The sequence below is a fragment of the Primulina eburnea genome, chromosome 8 (genome assembly GCF_022965805.1).
Source record: "Primulina eburnea isolate SZY01 chromosome 8, ASM2296580v1, whole genome shotgun sequence".
NCBI lineage: Eukaryota > Viridiplantae > Streptophyta > Magnoliopsida > Lamiales > Gesneriaceae > Primulina > Primulina eburnea.
In genome coordinates, this window is record NC_133108.1 from 41,080,874 (window position 1) to 41,100,386 (window position 19,513).

Genomic DNA, 19,513 nt, shown 5'->3' on the forward strand with positions numbered 1-19,513 from the left:
ACGTTGAACAGCAGCCGGGGTGCCCCAGTGCCTAACATACCATCTAGTGTCTCAAAGACTCGATCAACTCCTTGCTGATGTAGATACCAGAGTCATCAAGCTTGAAGTAGACCGGTCGGTCATTCTTTCTCAGCTTTTTTTCCCCCTCCTCCATCTATCGATACATGATATTTCAAATCAATCAATTGTGTGTTTTAATTTCTTTTCAAATTCAAGAGTTATCGAATTATTTCACAGTTTTTTATCATTTCTTTATGGATGTTGAGCACACCCTCATTGAGCTTTTTCAGCTCTACTGTGCTCTCTTCCATCTTGGCGTATACATTGGGTAACTCTTTGACTAAGTTACCCATCTTCTCGTTTATTGCTTCTGTAGAGATGCTTGATCCTTCAATAGCATCTTGGGATTCAGCAGCCATAAAGGAAAATACCAGACCAAACAGCAACTTTACAACATTCGTGATGACGAGCAAATCTTTGGTCGGTTCACGATATGTCGTCGCGAACTTCTCGTACCTAGTTTTTGAAGGCTCGGTTGAAACTAAAATTGGTCCTTGCATACGTATCTCTCTTTGTTAGAGGGCTGAAATACTTAGGTAGCATGCGACTGTATACAATGATATTATAGCATAAACGTATAATTTTTTTTAGTAATCGGAAAAAACAAACAGAAGATTTAGAAAGGACTTATCTAAGGTAACCTCTGAAGACAGTTTGTCCAAAGGTTTTAAGAGCTGAAAAGATTAAAAGTAACATATCTTAAGAAGAGAAACATTGCGAAGAATAAAGCAAGTGAGAAACCATAAAATATGAAAAATTTAAGAGAATGACAAACATTTGGGTAGACATAAAAAATCAACTAAGGAAATTTAACATTCATCTTTCACCAAAAAGAGATTTAGCTAGAATTCATCATTCTTTGTTCTCTGAAACTTCAGGCATCGAGCATCGAAATTTTGTGAAAACTGAGACTTTTACCAAGTACACCATAGTTCATATTAAACTTCTCACAATACAAAATCCAGTTTTAGGTGTAAAAGTTGTACAAGAAATGTAACCAACTCAGCATAAATCGACATAACACTGACCTAAATATACCAATCTCTTCTATCTAGATTAACTGGAATTGAATATAAGAATCCATGTATGTAAGAAAAAGAAGAGGGAATGGAATTTCACTTGTGACATCAAAATGAATGTGTTCCAAGTACGGGATATGGAATCAATAAACCCATAACCTACCAACCAGAAAACCGCAATATGAAAAATCGTTTTCTTCACTTATAAAGTCATAGGCACAAATAGATAACTACCGTGGAACTTGAGGGGCACGGAAATTTCCTTTCTCGCTTTTTGTTTCCGCTGAGTTAAAACTCCACGAAAAATACCCTTGAAAAACATCACAAAAATCAGAGATTCAAAAAATAAAACTATTACTGGATGCGACTGGAGAAAGAGTTGGAGAACCCCGAAAGACGATTATAGCTGCGTATACTAAAGATGGATTTTCCAAAAAACCCTACTTCGACCTGAACATATCAAATTTAGGGGATATTTGGGGATTTAACACAAGTCCCATGTAGTGAAAAATGTACTACATGAGGTTATTTTTTAAAAAAATTTGTTGACTAGGGTTAAAAAAATACCCCTTTTATATTAAGTCAGTTCTTAAAAATAACTTTAAATTCCAAATACACCCTTAAACTCTTTTTATATTATAAATTGTGCAAATAAATATTAAATTTATGAAAGTATTATATGTTTTATATAAATTAGGTAAATAACTAATAAATTTGAAAATAAATAAAACATGTAAAAAGGAAATGCAAAATTTATGTCTTCTTATATCAAGGGAAAGAATACTGCATAATTAAACAAATTTTATTTCAATTACTTTGGAAAATAAATTTAATTTGAAAACTTAACGTATATAATTATCATTTTTCAAGAATTTTGCATGATAGGTATAAAGAGAGTTTTGAAGGAAAAAAATATGTTGGAACGTATACGAAATAGTAGAGTATACTTTGTATTATGGCAGAATTATTGCATAAACAAGTTCTTTTCAAGGGGGTTCCGAGGCTGACTAGCTGCGGAGAATAACCGAGATGATCGGCAATCAAAAACGCTTTCTTTGGCCCCCATTGGAAAGGAAATTTGCCAATATTCTTTCTGGAAAGGGAATTGATCTGTTGAAAAAGCTTTTAACTTGCGATCCCAACGAAAGAATAACAGCGGACCAAACTCTCGATCATAAATGGTTCTCAGAAATCTGATTTCTCGAACCCTCAATCTTGATCCAATTGTGTATTTTACTTTTAATTTTTTCAGCTCTTAAAACCTATGGTCTAACTGTCTTCACAGGTTACCTCAGGTAGGTCGCTTTCTAAATCTTCTGTTAGTTTTTTCTGATTACTAAAAAAAATTATATGTTTATGCTATAATATCATTGTACACAGGCGCATGCTACCGAAGCATTGCAGCCCTCTACCAAAGAAAGAGATGCATGTGCAAGGACCATTTTTGGTCTAGACCGAGCTTTCACAAACTTGGTACAAAAATTTTTGGACGACATATCGTGAACCGACCAAGGATTTTCTTGCTCTTATGAATGTTCCAGAGTTGTTTTTTGGTCTGTTTTTTTTTACCAAGAAAGATGTTGACGCAAAAAAGGCTATTGAAAAACCAAATATTTTACAAAAAGCCATAAACGAGAAGACGAGTAACTTAGTTAAAGATTTACCCAATATATATACAAAGATGGAAGAGAGCTAAATAGAGCTGAAAAAGCCTAATGATATTGTGCTCGACATCCATAAAGATATGATCATTAACTGTGAGGCAATTCGAGAACTCTTGAATTCGAAAAAAAATTAAAACACACAATTGATGAATTTGAAATAACATGTATCGAAAAATGGAGGAGTGGAAAAAAGTTTAGAAAGAATGACCATGCGGTCTACTGCGTCCTCAAGTTTGACGACTGTGTTATCTTTATCAGCAATTAGTTGATCAATGTTTGGAGACACTAGATGGTATGTTTGTCTTAATTCTAAGCTGTAAAAATCGTATTAGATTCCATCAATATCCTAATTTTAACTTCAATATTCTGAATCACAGTTTACCTGCAAATGATTCATGAATTTTATAAAAAGTTATATACCTAGAAATTGATTCTGCGTAGATTGGAGAATTATTTTAGAGGTGAAATTTGAAGAACCCCAAGTCTTTTTTTAGATTTTGGTGTGTATGCGTGTATTTAAGTGAGGTTTAGTCGGTTGTATATTCGGGATATCCGGCATTATAATTGATCACGTGTGACTTTAAATGCCGAAACATGGATATTGTGATTTTAAATGGAATGTTTGGTCTTAAAATCACGATACACTCGTATGTGTTGAGGAGTTGAGAAGTGTGAATCTCTGGCAATATGGAGTTTGTACCGGATGAGATTATAACAATTCACTTAGTATTTATCGTATAACAAACATTGAAGCTGATATGAATTCTTGTGTGTGGTGTTGGTTTTGTATAGAACTTGAGAATGTAATGGGAAGTGTTAAAATGATGCATAAAATTGAATTGTAGAAGTGTATTGGACAAAATGTTGAAAAAAAATAGGAATTAGACAACGTTGGACAACAGCCGAAGTGCCCCATTGCCTATACAGGGCGCCCCGGTGCCTAGTCTGCTGATTCGATATTCCAATTGTTAAAACAAGGTTCCAACCGACTAAACCTCATTTATTCACACACATTCACACCAAAATCTAAAAAAGGAATAGGGCTTTTCAAATTTCACCTCAAAAATCATTCACAAACACTTTACGTCTAATCGAAGTTATATCTGCAATCTACACAGAAACACTTCTTAGGTATGTAACTTTTCATAAAATTCATGAATCTTTTGTGGGTAAACCGTGATTCCGAATCTTGGAGTTAAAATGAGGATATTGATCGAGTCTAATAAGATTTACAGCTTATCACTAAACCAAACATACCATCTATTGTCTCTAAGTCTTGATAAACTTCTTGCTGATGTTGATAACACAGTCATCAAGCTTGAGGATGTAGTAGACCGCACGGTCATTCTTTCTCAACTTTCTTTTCCCTCCTCCATGTACCGATACACGTTATTTCAAATGCATCAATTGTGTGTTTTATTTTTTTTTTCAAATTAAAAAGTTCTCGAATTGCCTCACAGTTGTTGATCATATCTTTATAGATGTTGAGCATACCATCATTGAGCTTTTCAGATATATTTTGATTTCTTCCATCGTTGCACATACATTGGGTAAATCTTTAATTAAGTTACCCATCTTCTCGTTTATTTGCGTCAACAACCTTTTTGGTAAAAAAGACAGACCAAACAGCAACTTTGCAATATTCATAATAGGGAGAAAATACTTGGTCGGTTCACGATATGTCGTCGAAACTTCTTGTACCAAGTTTGTGAAGGCTCGGTCGAGAGGGATGCATATGCATCTCTTTCTTTGTAAGAGGGATGCAACGTTTAGGTAGAATGCGCGTGTGTACAATGATATTATAGCATAAACATATTATTTTTTTTAGTAATCAAAAAAACTAACAGAATATTTAGAAAGCGACCTAACTCAGGTAACCTGTGAAGACAGTTTGGCCATAGATTTTAAGAGCTGAAAATATTAAAAGTAATATATTTTAAGAAGAGTAACGTTGCGAAGAATAAAGCAAGTGATAAACTATAAAATATGAAAAATTTAAGAGAATGACAAACTAAAGAAATTTTGCTTTCATCTTTCACCAAGAAGAGATTTAGCTTGAACGCATCACTTGTGAGGGAAAAGAAACGGTTATGTTTCAGTCATTGTCTTCATCTTTTTTGGCGAGAGCAATTTTTTTGCTTGTTCAGAGAATGATGACACTTTCAGTTTATTTCTATCAATATTATTTTTAGTTTCTTTGTTGTTTTGTCGTTCAATACCCAGCTACGTTACTGTAACTTTGTGGCCAAGGAATCAGCACTCTTAACAATTAGTACATGAGAATGACGGGATATTCAGCTCTCTAATCGTATACACTATACACCATTTCCTTTTTATTTTTAAATGTAGAATCTGTAACAAATTTTCTTGTGTATCACGGTTTCTTGCTGGGAAGGAATTATTGTTTTGACGTGTGGATGAATGAACTTCAGGTTTTATTTGTTGAATTGGGTTTTGTGTACAGTCCCTTGGAGGATTTAGCTGTTAGACATTGGTGTGATGGTGGCTATCTCGAAATGGTGTGTGAAATTGATACACTTCCAGTAATTATCAGGTGCTTACATATGGTTTTGTTGATAAGAAGTTTCATTATTTTTATTTAAAACAAGAAAACTGCTTTGGGAAATCAGATATTTTGTGTTCGAGGTCCTCTCATGTTTGAGATAATTAATGGGAGTGCCCAGCTGCTGTTGACTCTATTTTTCATGTGTATTCAAATGCTTTTTCTATTTTAATTGTCTGAAGAAAATAAGCCACATGCTAAAAATCGAAATATGTGAAGTGATTCTGTTTTATTCTGCTCAAAGTTCATTTCACTGAAGCATGCTAACAGTTTTGTTTGTGTTCTTTTTTAGACTGGAGATAGTATCGTTTGTTTAGCTTACCATCAGTCTACCGTGCTTTCAATATTCGAAGAATCGCCTTGTTCTTTGTGAGCTTGATCAGTTTTGGGAATCTCAAGTTCTTGTTAACTGATTTTGCTGTGATGAAACAGTTCAATTCAATAATTTATTATTTTGAATTTGGTGTAGAATTGTGGGAATTTCCATTTGTGAAATAACGGACAGTTAATATATCTTTATTCACTAGTGATCTAATTGAAACTAAAGAAATGAAATTCTGGATGAGATTTTTTCTTTAATCGGTAGTGTAGCATCATAATTTAACTTTCAAAGAAAACTAAGCACTAAAGGATTGCATTTGACAGTGTTGAAGAGGTTGGCTTCAGCTTCAATGGAGGAAAGGATTCTACTGCAAGTTGTTTTACACTCTTGTGCCATTTCTGCCGATCTGATTGTTAAATCCTTCTGCTTACTTAATACTAGTAATAAACACATCATATTTATGTTTGTAGGTTTTTTGCACCTTCTAAGGGGAGGCTATTTATTGCAAAAGGCTGGAAAGAATATGTCCACTGGAGACAGCGGAGATGCTGAAATCACATTTCCAATGCGGACAATTTATTTTGAAAGCCCATCTGATTTTCATGGAATAAACTCAGTCACCTATGACACTGCGCTAGCGAATGTGATTATTTCCTTTTTTAATATAATCAGTTTTATCTTATTTTTCTTTTCTGGTTGATCCCTATCTCTCCTTTATGGTGATATCTATGTTACGCTGAATTTATCATATGAATTACATATCGTTGGATTCGTCGATACATGATGGATCTTTATTTGTTACATGTGGGACCAATCAGTCCAATGTCTATTCTCAGCCGGTATAGCATAAACATGACCCTCCTGTGATTATATGAAGTGAAACAAAACGGCACGTTCTTGGAATGGAAGCAGTATTATTGTTTCATCTAGATTCTGTGGAGAACTAATGTTTGATGATTTTGGTTCTATTTTGGCAGTTACAATTTGCAAATGGACATAATTCTTCATGACTTCAAGTCCGGTTTAGAGGTTCTTTTAAAAGCTAAGCCTATTAGAGCTATTTTTCTTGGTGTCCGAATTGGTGATCCTATATAAAACTTTTTTATTATTAGATTCCAAAATCTAAACACTAACAAGTTAAAGGTACGGTTAGAGAGATTATACTTTGTCTTTTTATAATTTTCAGATAGCAAGATCAGTTCTCCCTTAGCTCGCCTGGATGGCCCCCTTTCATGACAGTGAATCCCATCTTAGATTGGTCATACAGGTCTGTTTCCTATATTGAAGTTGTATATGTACTTTTGTGATCACTGTGCATCTGTATTTTCTTTTTTTTTTTTTTTGATAGAAAACTATTTTATTAGATTAATATGTCTTTTGTTACAATAGAACGAGGATAAGCAATCCTCTAAAAAAACTGCATAGCTAACTTAACCTATATTAAATGACACCACATTACAGTTCCGGCAATAAAATTTTCCAATCTCGAACCAAATCATTAATAGACAGATGGCTGAATTCTCTCAAACTTGTCGTCCAGCTTGCCAATCTGAATTTGATTTTTTCCCATACTTGCTCTGCCGAGTCTGATTGTTCTTCAAAAATTCTCCTATTCCTCTCGAGCCATAATGACCAAAAAACGCAATGAACAATCATTGACCAGAAAACATTTAGTGTAGGTGCCATTGGGCATTCAAAGTCATCTCTTAACAGCTCTTTAGCAGAGTTCGGAATTGCCCACTGGATGCCCATCTCCCTCTGAACTTTCATCCAAATGCCTCGTGCAAATGAGCATTGTAGGAGAATATGATCTTGGCTCTCTGCATCTTGCCGACATAGGCAGCACCAATGAGGTAATAGAGCGCAATTCTTCCATCTTTTCTGCACACTGTCACAAGTCGGCAACTTCCCCAAAGCGATGATCCACGAGAAAATCTTAATCTTCTGTGGTACATTTACTTTCCAAATGTTTTTGAAACAACCGAAAGTTCGAAAATGAGAGTCTGGGAAGAAAGAATTATAGAAAGATTTGACAGAGAAGAACCCCGAGGAATCCCCCAACCATACTCTACTATCTCCCGACCCCAACCTCAAACTGACCCCCTCTAAGACACCTAACATAAAGGTGAACTCTTGAACCTCATCGTCATACAAATCTCTCCTAAATCTCACATCCCAAATATAAGAAGACAACACCCCATTGTTCACGGTTTGAAGCATCTGTATTTTCTCAATACAAGTCACAAGAGTTTTTAAAGTGGTGTTTCATTCCTGTTGAATTCAGTGATCTTACCTTTCACTGTTTATATGACAGAGATGTTTGGGCTTTTCTCTTGCTGCACAGCCTGTATGATAAAGGGTAAATGATGCCAAATCCCTTTCCGGAAGTTTGTTATGAAATGTGTAATTCTTGCAATATTTTCTATAAAACATTCTCTAAGTTTTACCTGTGTTCTTTGCATAATTCTTGGCTCTTCTCTGTAATTTACTTTTATCTTCACATATTGTGTCATATGGTGTTCGATGTCTATATAGCTGGTGACATGGTGTATTGTCATGAAATGCTGCAGCTACACTTCAATTGGTAGCATTCTTGACACTATTCCTAATGCACAGTTGTGCCATGGAAAGTCGAGCAATAGTGAAGAAAGATTCAAACCTGCCTATCTGCTCCAGGACGGAAGATTGGAAAGAGCGCGGAAAGTTAAAAAAATTTCTTGTCGGCCATCATCTGCTGGTAGCAATGGCTTAAACTGTGAGAATTCACATGGGAAAATCATGTTCACAGCCTCAGTTATTGCCGTAGGAGATGAAATTCTGTACGTTATTGCTGATAATATTTTTTTTCATTTTTCGAAACCACATATTATGATCTTTGCGAGTGGTCCAGAAGATCGTCATTGGGTAGGCTTTGTAATAGTTGTTGAGAGTCAAGTAGTTTGAATCCACACTTGCTTTTTCCTACTTGTCTGCTCATTGCTCATTTTCTCTCATTGCTATTGTTTGATGATATTTTATTCTCAACAAGTAAATGACACGTGTTTTTGTCTTTAAGGTTATTTTTCCCTTCCATCACTTATTTTTTAGAAAACCCAACTGTCACTTTGGATCCTATCAATTGCATTCAGTGCTCAAACAAACTATTGATCGGCAACCTTATCACTTGCCATTTTAAAGAAATACATATAAAAAACAAGTGCTACAATTTCCTCTTTCGGTTCTCTGCTTACTGAGTCTCCTCGTAGATTCTTTTTGCTTCATGATTGGACTCTTATGATACATGTTCTACTGGTAAAACTTGCGTGTTTGGTCTAGTGGTCCTCTTGATGTGACAATTTTTATTTAAAAAGTGAGCTTATTTTGCATTCATATTGGAAAATATGTTTTAACTGAATAAATTTTCTAGATTTACGTTGACTGCCAATTTGATTACTGTCATTTTGTAAATAATATTTTCTGTTGGCTCCAAAGCTCAGGTTTGGCTTTGTTGAGGATTGTTTGGGATCAGTATTATGTTGAAAGCTTCATTCCATAGTTGGGCTGTTTCACATGTCGCAGTCACCCAAAATGATGTAAATTCTTGTTAGTTTCAACATTTATTATTGATCAGGGATGTAAACGATCCAAACCAAGCCAAACAGTACCAGGCTTGAGCTTGGTTCGTTTAAGATTCTTTGAGGCTCGAGCTCGGCTCGAGCTCGATTCGAGCTTTTATTATCAGGCTCGAGCTTGGTTTGTATTGAAATTACTGAGCTCGAGAAAAGCTCGAGCTCGGCTCGTTAAAAGCTTGTTTATCATGTTAATCAAGCCGGCTCGAGCTTGATTCATTAATAGCTCGTTTAGCATGTTTAACAAGCCTGGCTTGAGCTCGGCTCGTTTTCGCAATTGAGCTCGAGTTTGAGTTTGAGTTTGAGTTTGATCTGAGCTTGTTAAAAATTAAATATATCTATAAACTAAAATTAGATCAGAAATAAAAATATAAATCCATTCATAAATAACCAAAACGACACAAATAAGAGCTAAAAAAGCATAAATCAGTATATTATCGAACATTCCAAAACCATACATCTAGAATATTCATCATACACTGATATCACCATATAAATAACAATGAAATAATTTCACCCCTTTAATATTTCAACTAAGTCTGATGAGAAAGTAAGGAGGACGTTAGAGAATCCATCTAAATCAGGAATTACAAAATCATCTCCAATAACAACTAGTCAAGTAGTCAACTACCCTGCAAAGTCCATAATAACAATTTTTTAATAAAAATGAGTTATCAATTTAATCAAGAAGAAAACAATATATTTAAATTTAAAAAATAAATAAACTTTACCAACTTAACGGCAAAAAACTTCATAAGAGCTCTTGATAGTTGATTCCAAGTATTTTAAGTCAAATGAATCTCTTTAAGCTCCAAATTTCCCTTTTACAGTTTTACATACACATACAAAAATTCAATATGTTAGACATAAATAACCAAATTTGATGAAACACAATAAATTAGATATATAACACATAATTAATAAATACATAATTAAATTAGAAATCAATTTACTTACTTTTGCTTTTCTCTTGATTTGGTAACGAGCACGTAACCAATCTTCTGCACAAAGCAACATTTGAGCTGTCTCTACTCCCAAATTGGCGCGATATGGATCAATAACTCTACCACCTGCACTGAAAGCTGATTCAGAAGCCACAGAAGTTATTGGAATTGATAGTACATCACACGCCATCTTTGACAAAATCCTAAACTTTAAGTTGTTCATCTTCCACCATGACAATGCATCAAATCCTTGATCATCTTCACAAAAAACAACTCCTTCCTCAAAGTATACTTCAAGCTCAGACTTCACTTGCTCTACACTATCAACATTCTTAATGTAGTTGGCAAATTGTGCCCTTACTTTACCTTTTGTTTTTCCACTAACAATACTACTTGTACAATTAGAGCTTTCTTTTTGACTCTCACTTTGAACATCCTTTTCGCCAATATTTTTTTTGTGAGCCTCAACATATTCATTATACAAGTCACGCAAGGTCTCACGAACTGTAATGATATGCTCAACTGCATCAACTTCAGAATATATCACTGGAAAGCACCATTCAATCAACTTCATCTTATTCCTTGGATCTAATACTGCAGCTATAGAAATTAACAAGTTACAATCACCCCAATATTTATCAAATTTTTTCTTCATCTTCTTAATCATATCTGCCATGAAACTATCTTCACCCACATTTGTATTCTTCAATAACTTTTTTATGTTATAGAGTTCAGGAAGAAACAAATTCGAAGTCGGATATTCTGAACCTGAAACAAGGTAAGTAATATATTAGATTATCAAAAAATAAACAATATATGAAGAACCCCTATATCCAGAAAATCATACAAACTTTCATATTCTTTCTGAACCTTACTGTTTATTGAGTATGCCTAAACACATATATTAATAATTCTATTTTTAAAGAAATAGAGTTTTGATGGAACCTACTAATTTAGGCAATAATTCCGTTTATAATCATTATCAACAAGAAATTAAATAGACACTATGCATGCAGTACATAAAAATCAGTAAAAATATATATTTAACATGATATTTTTCGAAATAAAAAAAATAAAAATTGTGTTCACAGTTGTGGGCTTTAGTTTCAAAGGAAGAGAGTGACACTGGACACAAGCATTTGCCAATACAAGCAAGTTCTATAGCATGACACTGGACACATCTTTGTGTCTCTCATTTTGACAGGAACCCAATTGCAATGAAGTAGCTAGCTAGAATAGGAACACAATGCAATATAGTAAGGAACAAGTTTAAAGTTGGATATTCATTCATTACCTGAAATGATGTGGGTGACTTCATTAAATTCTTCAAGAAATGAACAAACTACAATAACCTTCTCCCAATCCTCGTCACTTGGCAAATAGTTATAAGTAGGATCCCTTTGTTGATATCTTGGAAAAACATCTTTGAACTCCAAAGCAGTAGACAACATGAAATATGTCGAATTCCACCTAGTGCAACAATCCAATATAAGTTTCTTTGAAGATAATTGCAATTGTTTTGCTATTTCACTGAAAATTTTTATACGGTGCTCTGATGCAGATATGTGTTTCACAGTATCACGCACATTGGAAATTATATTTTGGATCTCTGAAAGACCATCTTGTACCAAAATATTCAAGATATGAGCACAACATCTCACATGGAACAATTTCCCGCTAAGAGGAAGGCTGTTTTTGTAAGAAAGATTCTCCTTTAAACTTCGAATAGCTACATCATTGTATGCTGCATTATCAACTGTGACTGTCCACACCTTGTTTTCAATTCCCCATTCCACCAAACATTTATTCAACACATCACAAACAACGATACCTGTATGTGGTGGTGGGACTTCACAAAAATTCAAATTTCGTTTTTGCAAATTCCAACTAGAGTCCACGTAATGACAAGTGACAACCATATATGAAACTTTTTGATCAGACCTCCATAAATCAGTAGTCACGCTGACCCTATTCACTTGCTTCAATTCTGCCATTAATTTTCTCTTCTCTATTTCATAAGAAGTAATACAATCTTTCTTTGTCGTGGCACGACTGATTTTTTCATAATGTGGTGTAGCATTCTTCATCAATAAGTTGAACATTTCATACTCTGCAAAGACGAATGGTAGTTCATGAACAACAATCATGTGAGAGAGAATCTCTCTGATCTTTGCTTGATCATATTTGAAGTTATGCACTGTACTGACTGTTTCTGATTCTGAATTGGTTGGGATTACACTTAGATTTTTTTGCCCAATCTCATTCACCTTCTTCCTTACACAGCCTTTGCTATGCCTAATCAAATGTGATGTAACACCCGAATTTGTATTATATGCCAACCGATGGTTACAATGAATACATTCAGCCTTCGTCAACCCATCTGCAAGAGTAATTACTTTAAAATCCATCCATACCTTAGATGTGCGTTTCCTTTTCTTCGGACCATATGGATTAGTATCATCATCTTCAATATTAGCAACTTCAACAGCATTCTTGCTTTGAGAAGCTTCATTTTCGTCATTTGTACTTAGTTGAACTCCTCCCATAACTGGAGTTGTGCTCGATTCTTGAGCAGATAATGTGTTTGGAGTTGACATGTTTGGATTAGATGAACACGTACCAGTAACTGCATCATTAGTACAAAAACAATACTTTATCAAAATTTTCCAAAAGAAACTTCAGTAACTGCATCATTAGTACAAAACAATACTTTATCAAAATTTTCCAAAAGAAACTTCAGTAACTGCATCATATCCATAGTTACATATATACGAAGAAGAAAAACTTCAACATAGATAGACTCAAGATTTCACCACCGCACATATTCCTACCTTTTTCTATTCACGATTACAAAAAGATGCTGAGATTAAACAAAAGATTAAATACTGATATTTTTGTCCATATAATCTCGTATCATCCATGGATGTTCCGAGCTTCATAACGAATTCGAGAAAAACGATAAAAAAAAAGAAAAAGAGAGAAGTGGAAACCTCACCTTCTCTTGGAGTTGGTGCTTTGTTTGTTTATCTTCGCCAAATTTTTTCGTTCTTCACAGGAGAAGCCGAGCAGATGGCGGCGGCGTAAGAGATTAACTGATTAAGTGCGTCTGAAGCATGTGTTTTGAATTTTTGATTAGGGTTTAGTGTAGCAACGTGTCAGCCCACGAGTCTCACGAGTTTTTTGGTTTACATTAATTATATGTCATGTGAATGTAGTATTATTTTTTTAATGAACACGTTGCTACTTGTTCAAAGTGACTATAACACTGTAATTAAATAAGATAATAAAGATAACAAATATATATTTTGTATATAATATTCCTAATTTTTTTATATAACGTGTCAAGCCACTCGGAAATGTGTATTAATATTCATAAATATTTATATAAATAATGTAATTAAAAAAGATAATAAAGATTATAACACATATATAGATGATATAAAAACATAAAAATAAATATAATAATAGCTATATATTATGTTATATAAGGGTATTTTTAAGATACTATAAAATACACAATTCTAATTTGGTGAAATTCAAATAAGATCTTAAAAAATAAGCGTGGAACACAAGTTAAACACATGCATCTTACATGATACATGCTCATTGATACAATTTTGTGTTATTTTGTTGTGTGGTGAAATTTTATGAGTGTGGAACAAATTTGAGCTAGAAAAGTGAGTTTATCACATTTGAAGTTATCAATATGAAGCTTTAAAATAATCTCCCGTTTCCAATGGATTCAACCGTACTCACCATTACACTCTTTATATTTTGGAAGTAGACAGGGACGGATCCAGGAATAAAAATTGGGGGGGGGGGGGGGCTTGAACTCAATATGATAAGTTATATATTATTAAAAAAAAATTACATTATATCGAACAACGAAGTTGTGCCCTACGAGATTTTAAAACATAAAATTCATCAATAATAGAATTTACATCAATATGTTTAGCTAAATCTCGTTCAATATAGAGTGTCAAACAATCGGCAAGAAAGTCATCCTCTATTTTATTGCGAAGTGTCGTCTTCACATGCTTCATTGCTGAAAAAGCACGCTCAGTAGTGGCAGTAGACAAAGTAATGTCAAACAAGATGAATCAATCTAGTCAACATAACATAAACACTTGACCGTCCACTCTCGGTCAATTGCTGACACAACTCAACAAGTGTAGAAACCTTTAAATTTTGCATCACATCAAGTTTATAATGTATTAATTCATACTCCAAAGCAACAATTTCTTAATCTGTGAAATCTCTAGGATAAAATTTCTTCGCAAGCTTGCAAATATCATCACTGTTAAATGAGTCAAATGAATTTTTAGGATTGAGGTGGGGCAGATCAGAGGATATGGATGAATTTGGTCGTAAATGGATAGAACTTGATTGGACTAAGACATACGACGGTTTTTGAAACAACCGTCGCTATTAGCAACGGTGTTTCAAAAAACCGTCGCTAATATTTGCGACGGTTTTATTAAAACCGTCGCCGATCCACATCAGCGACGGTTTTAATCAAACCGTCGCATATATTAGCGACGGTTGTTAAAAACCCGTCGCTAATTATAAAAAAAGTAGCCTACAATAACTCCGTCTCTGGAAGTAGAGATTTAAATATAACATATCCACGACAGCACATCGTTATGAAATAAATTCGACATAATTAACCTAAATTATTGATTAATATCAAATTACATATCAATTTAACGTGTAAAATTTTTAATTAACCTTCATAGACTAATAGTAAATGATCCAAACAAAGTTAATTTAATAAAATATTTTTGTATAATAATTTTTAAAGTTACTCAATTTGTATATGACTTCTTTATGTAAATTTTTAGAGAAAAAGAATAAGTTATGTATTTCTGTTAATTTATTTTATTTATTATATTTTAGAAAACATTTTAGTATAATGATATGCAAATAAGATTAAAAGTGTAATGGTGGCTAAATGGTGTGAATTCATCAATTTTTCAAACATGTCTTGTGTTCAAATCCTTCCATTGACATTAGTACTAATATTTTTATTTGTCAACTCAACAAATGAGCCAAACTCAAGCTTACGAGCCACCTAAACGAGCCGAGCTCGAGTTCGAGCTTACGAGCCACTTAAACGAGCCGAGCTCGAGCCCGAGCTGACGAGCCAGTTAAACGAGCCGAGCTCGAGCTCGAGCTTACAAGTCACTTAAACGAGCCGAGCTCGAGCTCGAACTCGCGAGCCTCTTATCAAACATGTTTGCGAGCCCACAAGCCGAATATCCTTAAGCTTGAGCTTGGTTTGATTAGATTTTCGAGCTCAAAATCGAGCTTGAGCTTGGTTTGATTTCATTAACAAACAAACTCAAACGAGCTTTTTATCGAGCCGAGCTTCGAATAGCTCGCGAACGGTTTGGTTCATTTACATCCCTATTATTGATGCATGATGAGCTTTGAATTCTTCTGTTTGACATTTTCATTCATATTGCTAGAATAGACTGTAGACATTTGATATGGAACAGAATTCTCTGTTTGATTTTTATTACTATTAAGACGAATGACAAACTCTTGCCATAGGCTATTTGACTTGGCTGACTGGCAAGGACACATAAACTTAACAATGATGAACAAAGTAATTGTCCCAATTAAATTGAAAAATGTAGAGAATCATTCTTGATGTGCTGTTATTGTCTTGAATTCTATTTTCACGGCTATGCCCTCGTTTTTATGTTAGACCACTTAAGCGATACTGAAAATTTATTGGTGATGTGCTGTATCTCTATTTTTTAACAGAAACGTAATTCATTTTCTAAATATAGAAAGTACAATTGAAGTATAAAACATCCTTTTGACCAATCTTTTGAAATATAGATTGATAACTAAATTTACATACCTAATCTCAACACCAACTAATTACGTTGTGATATTCTGCATCCTATTACTCTTCCCTTCACGGTTCAAAAAAAAATATTGAGATCTAGAGAAATGTGAAGATTCCCTTATGTTGACCTCATGCTCCGTTGTTTTGACTTGTTGCCACTGTTCTAGATTGATTCTGTTGCCGATAAAGTTGAGAGATGGAAGTCTACTAATGATATGGTAAGCATTTTGCATTACAGTTGTCTGTGCCTTTGGCTTGCACTTAGGTGGGGTAGCATGCAGGGGTGGTTCTAGAATGGGGACGAGGAAGGGGTGATCGTCCTCCAAAATTGATTTTTTTTTCTAAAATTATTTCATGTATCTAAGTTTCATGCCTATCCACACCCTGGTGTAAAATCCTTGATTTGCCATCGGTAATGTGTCGTGTGGAAGCATTCAAATTTGATTCAACTTTCAATGTCATGAAGCTGGACACCGTCGCTGCAGGTTTTCATATATGGAGGGTTTGGTCCATTGCTTTCAGATGTCACTGTCACTGGCATTGCTAAAGCATTTAGTGTCCGAATGGTACATGTTTTCCACTGCCAAGCTTTATAACTTGTCAGTTTTATGCGTGAAGTTTTATATATTTTTCTCACCTTTACTTGCATCGTCATTTCTTGAAGGCCCCCGATGAAGAATTTGAAGAATTATTTAAGGCTTCTAATAGGTGAAAGCTGTACTGGAGTCTGGAGATAAAAATGAGGTAATCCAGTTTAAAGTTTGAGTGCTGTTGAGTTCACCAAACCTGATATAGTATGGAGCTCCATGAAACTTTGTGAGAAGTGATGGGCACGTTCTTTTCTTGTCCATCTTCACTATTAACCTTGTCTGTTTTCTTATTTCAGATGGCTCAGTTGCCTGAAGGCATCACCAAGTTGGCGCATCACGAGAGATTGAAAGTGCCATTGGTACGTTGAATCTTTGTTCCTTGAATAAGTACCGTAACTCTCATTACTAGATTGTTTTTAGTATCATGTAGATTCACATTAGTGTACTCTATTTATTTTATCTAGGGAAATATCTTGTTTTCACTACTTTTATCTGGTTAATAGTTCTCTATGTAAATTTTTTTTAACATATATACTCTTTCCAAATTCAATTGCTTGTTTCTTTAGGTAAAGTGCCAAAACGTGATGTGATTATTCTTACTGCGACCAATGTGGTAAAGCTGGACCGTGAATGGGATGGTTTGATTGAATTGGCGACATCTAACGGACTTTCAATCACGGAAAAGTTTTTGTCAAAGAAACTGGCAACATCTCTTTCTGGCGTGAGCATCTTTTTTCTCGTTTTGAAGGAGGATCGAGCTGATTCCTCGACCTCTAACTCGAAGCTATGATCAGTGAAGTATAACGTACAGGTTACATCACATAGATGAATGAAATCAAATTATGTACTTATAAAGTATCAATCTTTTTTTTGGATCAGCCTTTTATTGATAAGCACAAAAGAGCATCATCTTTACGGTGAACCTTTTTTTTTTTTTAAACGGTGAACTTCATACACAGCGATTTGTTTCTTGGTACAAGAGTTGGTGTCATTTGTTGTGTGATAACAAATATCCTGTACGACATGGCTGTTTATGAAGCACAGTGATCGAAATACGACATCCTAGATTTGAATAATTGAGCTGCTTTTGTTTCTATGAATTTTCACCTTTTGGTACAACGACGCGCACTGGCTCACAATATTTTCTTGATGCAATGACATTCTAGTTACGATAGCCTGACTGTCAAATCATCTGTGTCTGATGTAGGTGGAAATTTCTCAACCGCTTTCCAGAATGGTTATGGTATTTCCCGATCTATACATCGGTAAGCAACCAATCACATAGTCAAAAAAACAAAGAATCAACAAATCACTCTTCTCGACGCGACCTCTGCGATTTCATGTGGCTGATATCTTTCCGGTTTCTTGGGACATGTGAATCAAGAGCAGGCCCTCTGATCATCACCTTTGAAGGAAGGCAAGGATTTCACTTTTGTGGTTAACGTACCAAATCCTTTCAAGAAACAGATACCATAAATGATATATTCAGAATATATCGTATCATCATCTGCAGGATGATGCAAGAATCATGACTGCTGTAGAAACATTACACGAGAAGTTTAAACCAGGGTTGCTGTCTGCAATTGACCAAGTAATAGACTGATTTTTATTGGGGTTGTAAACCATGCAAGCTTCGAGATGAACCTGCATGTTATAGCAGAGAAGTAAATACGAGTTAACTCATGTAGGGAAGAGTTTTACATGATCACTGTTGAATGCTAAAGCAAGTGCCTTGCAAAATGACTGGAAAAAATGGATCCTCGTGTCTGATTATGAGGAAAATTATAGTTATATATACACAACATAAAGACCCATTAATATGTGTACTATTTTATGGTGCAACATTTTCAAGAATATGTCAATGAATTGAGTTCGAATTCAAATTCTTGATCCCTGTTTATGTAGGGGAACTAGAGCAGAAGCATTGTGATGTCTCTGTAGTTTTAGTTAGCAAACAGAGCCTCTATATTTATTTAGGTTTTGAAAGTCAGAATAAGAATTAATAAAAAAATATTGAAAAGAACCGACGAAGTATTTATATTTTCATTACTAAAAAATCATACAAAATACTAGTTTTTCCCAAAAAAATTCACCCCCATCAAAAAAATTTATCAAGCAGACTTGGTAAATTTTTGCACAAGTTTTCCTTGTTTTAAAATCCTATAAGGTACTGTTTTCTAAAAAAAAATCTAAAAAAAAAAATTCTAGAAATTACTAGAAATATGACTAATAAAAAATTGACAATAATAAAATGATTCAATTATTTTCAAATTAAAAGATAATTCATACATGTAAGGATGTTATTATCTTAAAATAAACATAATTAAATCAAAAAATATAAAAATATATTTGGAATAAAACTAAATTATTTGATGCTAATTAATAACAATTTTAACAGTAAAATAACACTTCATCATTTAATTCTCAATTAAATAAAACTAAAAAAATCAAAAAATATAAAAATATATTTGGAATAAAACTAAATTATTTGATGCTAATTAATAACAATTTTAACAGTAAAATAACACTTCATCATTTAATTCTCAATTCAATAAAACTAAAATTTGTGTTTGCGCGCACACACACACACACACATATATATATAAATATATCTATCAAAATGTTAAAATTATAACTAGATATCAAAGATAATATAATGGTTTATTTGACCGAGAGGCAAGAAACTAATTACAAGAGTACTTTACATATTCTAATTTATCTTTATCAGAGTTTGAGTTAATCTTCCTACAACTTATCTTTATGCATCAAATGTTAGAAATTTAATATATTGACTTCTTATATTTGATTTACATATGCACAAGTATAACATGTGAAAATCGATACGTGTAAATATAAACAGAACGAATTCTAACATATAAACATTGA

The 19,513-nt window shown here is 33.8% G+C and overlaps 1 protein-coding gene and 1 pseudogene across 6 annotated transcripts; one reads left to right on the plus strand and one right to left on the minus strand.

The window, feature by feature from the left end:
• Positions 1-6,411: 6,411 nt before the first annotated feature.
• LOC140839279 (uncharacterized) lies at positions 6,412-18,524 on the plus strand (annotated as a pseudogene).
• Positions 9,649-12,831, minus strand: LOC140839807 (zinc finger BED domain-containing protein RICESLEEPER 2-like). 6 transcript variants are annotated; one of them, XM_073206761.1, is made up of 5 exons: positions 11,475-12,831; positions 10,547-10,948; positions 10,194-10,306; positions 9,968-10,057; positions 9,649-9,868 (listed from the first exon to the last, which is right to left on the minus strand). In XM_073206761.1, exons 1-4 carry the CDS (start codon positions 12,775-12,777, stop codon positions 10,022-10,024), a joined length of 1,854 nt encoding a protein of 617 aa, XP_073062862.1. In that variant the 5' UTR covers positions 12,778-12,831; the 3' UTR covers positions 9,649-9,868; positions 9,968-10,021. The 6 variants fall into 6 exon arrangements, with proteins under 6 accessions (XP_073062862.1, XP_073062863.1, XP_073062866.1 ...); XM_073206762.1 differs by having other exon boundaries at positions 10,194-10,948; positions 11,475-11,650; positions 12,122-12,830; XM_073206765.1 differs by having other exon boundaries at positions 10,194-10,948; positions 11,475-11,650; positions 12,595-12,827.
• Positions 18,525-19,513: the final 989 nt, after the last annotated feature.

Coding starts and splice junctions, on each gene's coding strand:
- LOC140839807 (XM_073206760.1), bottom strand. CDS start 12,777: ATGTCAACTCCAAACACATTATCTGCTCAAGAATCGAGCACAACTCCA. Junction 10,949..11,474: donor AGTCACCCACATCATTTCAG/GTAATGAATGAA, acceptor ACCTTGTTTCAG/GTTCAGAATATCCGACTTCG. Junction 10,058..10,193: donor AAATCAAGAGAAAAGCAAAA/GTAAGTAAATTG, acceptor AAACTGTAAAAG/GGAAATTTGGAGCTTAAAGA.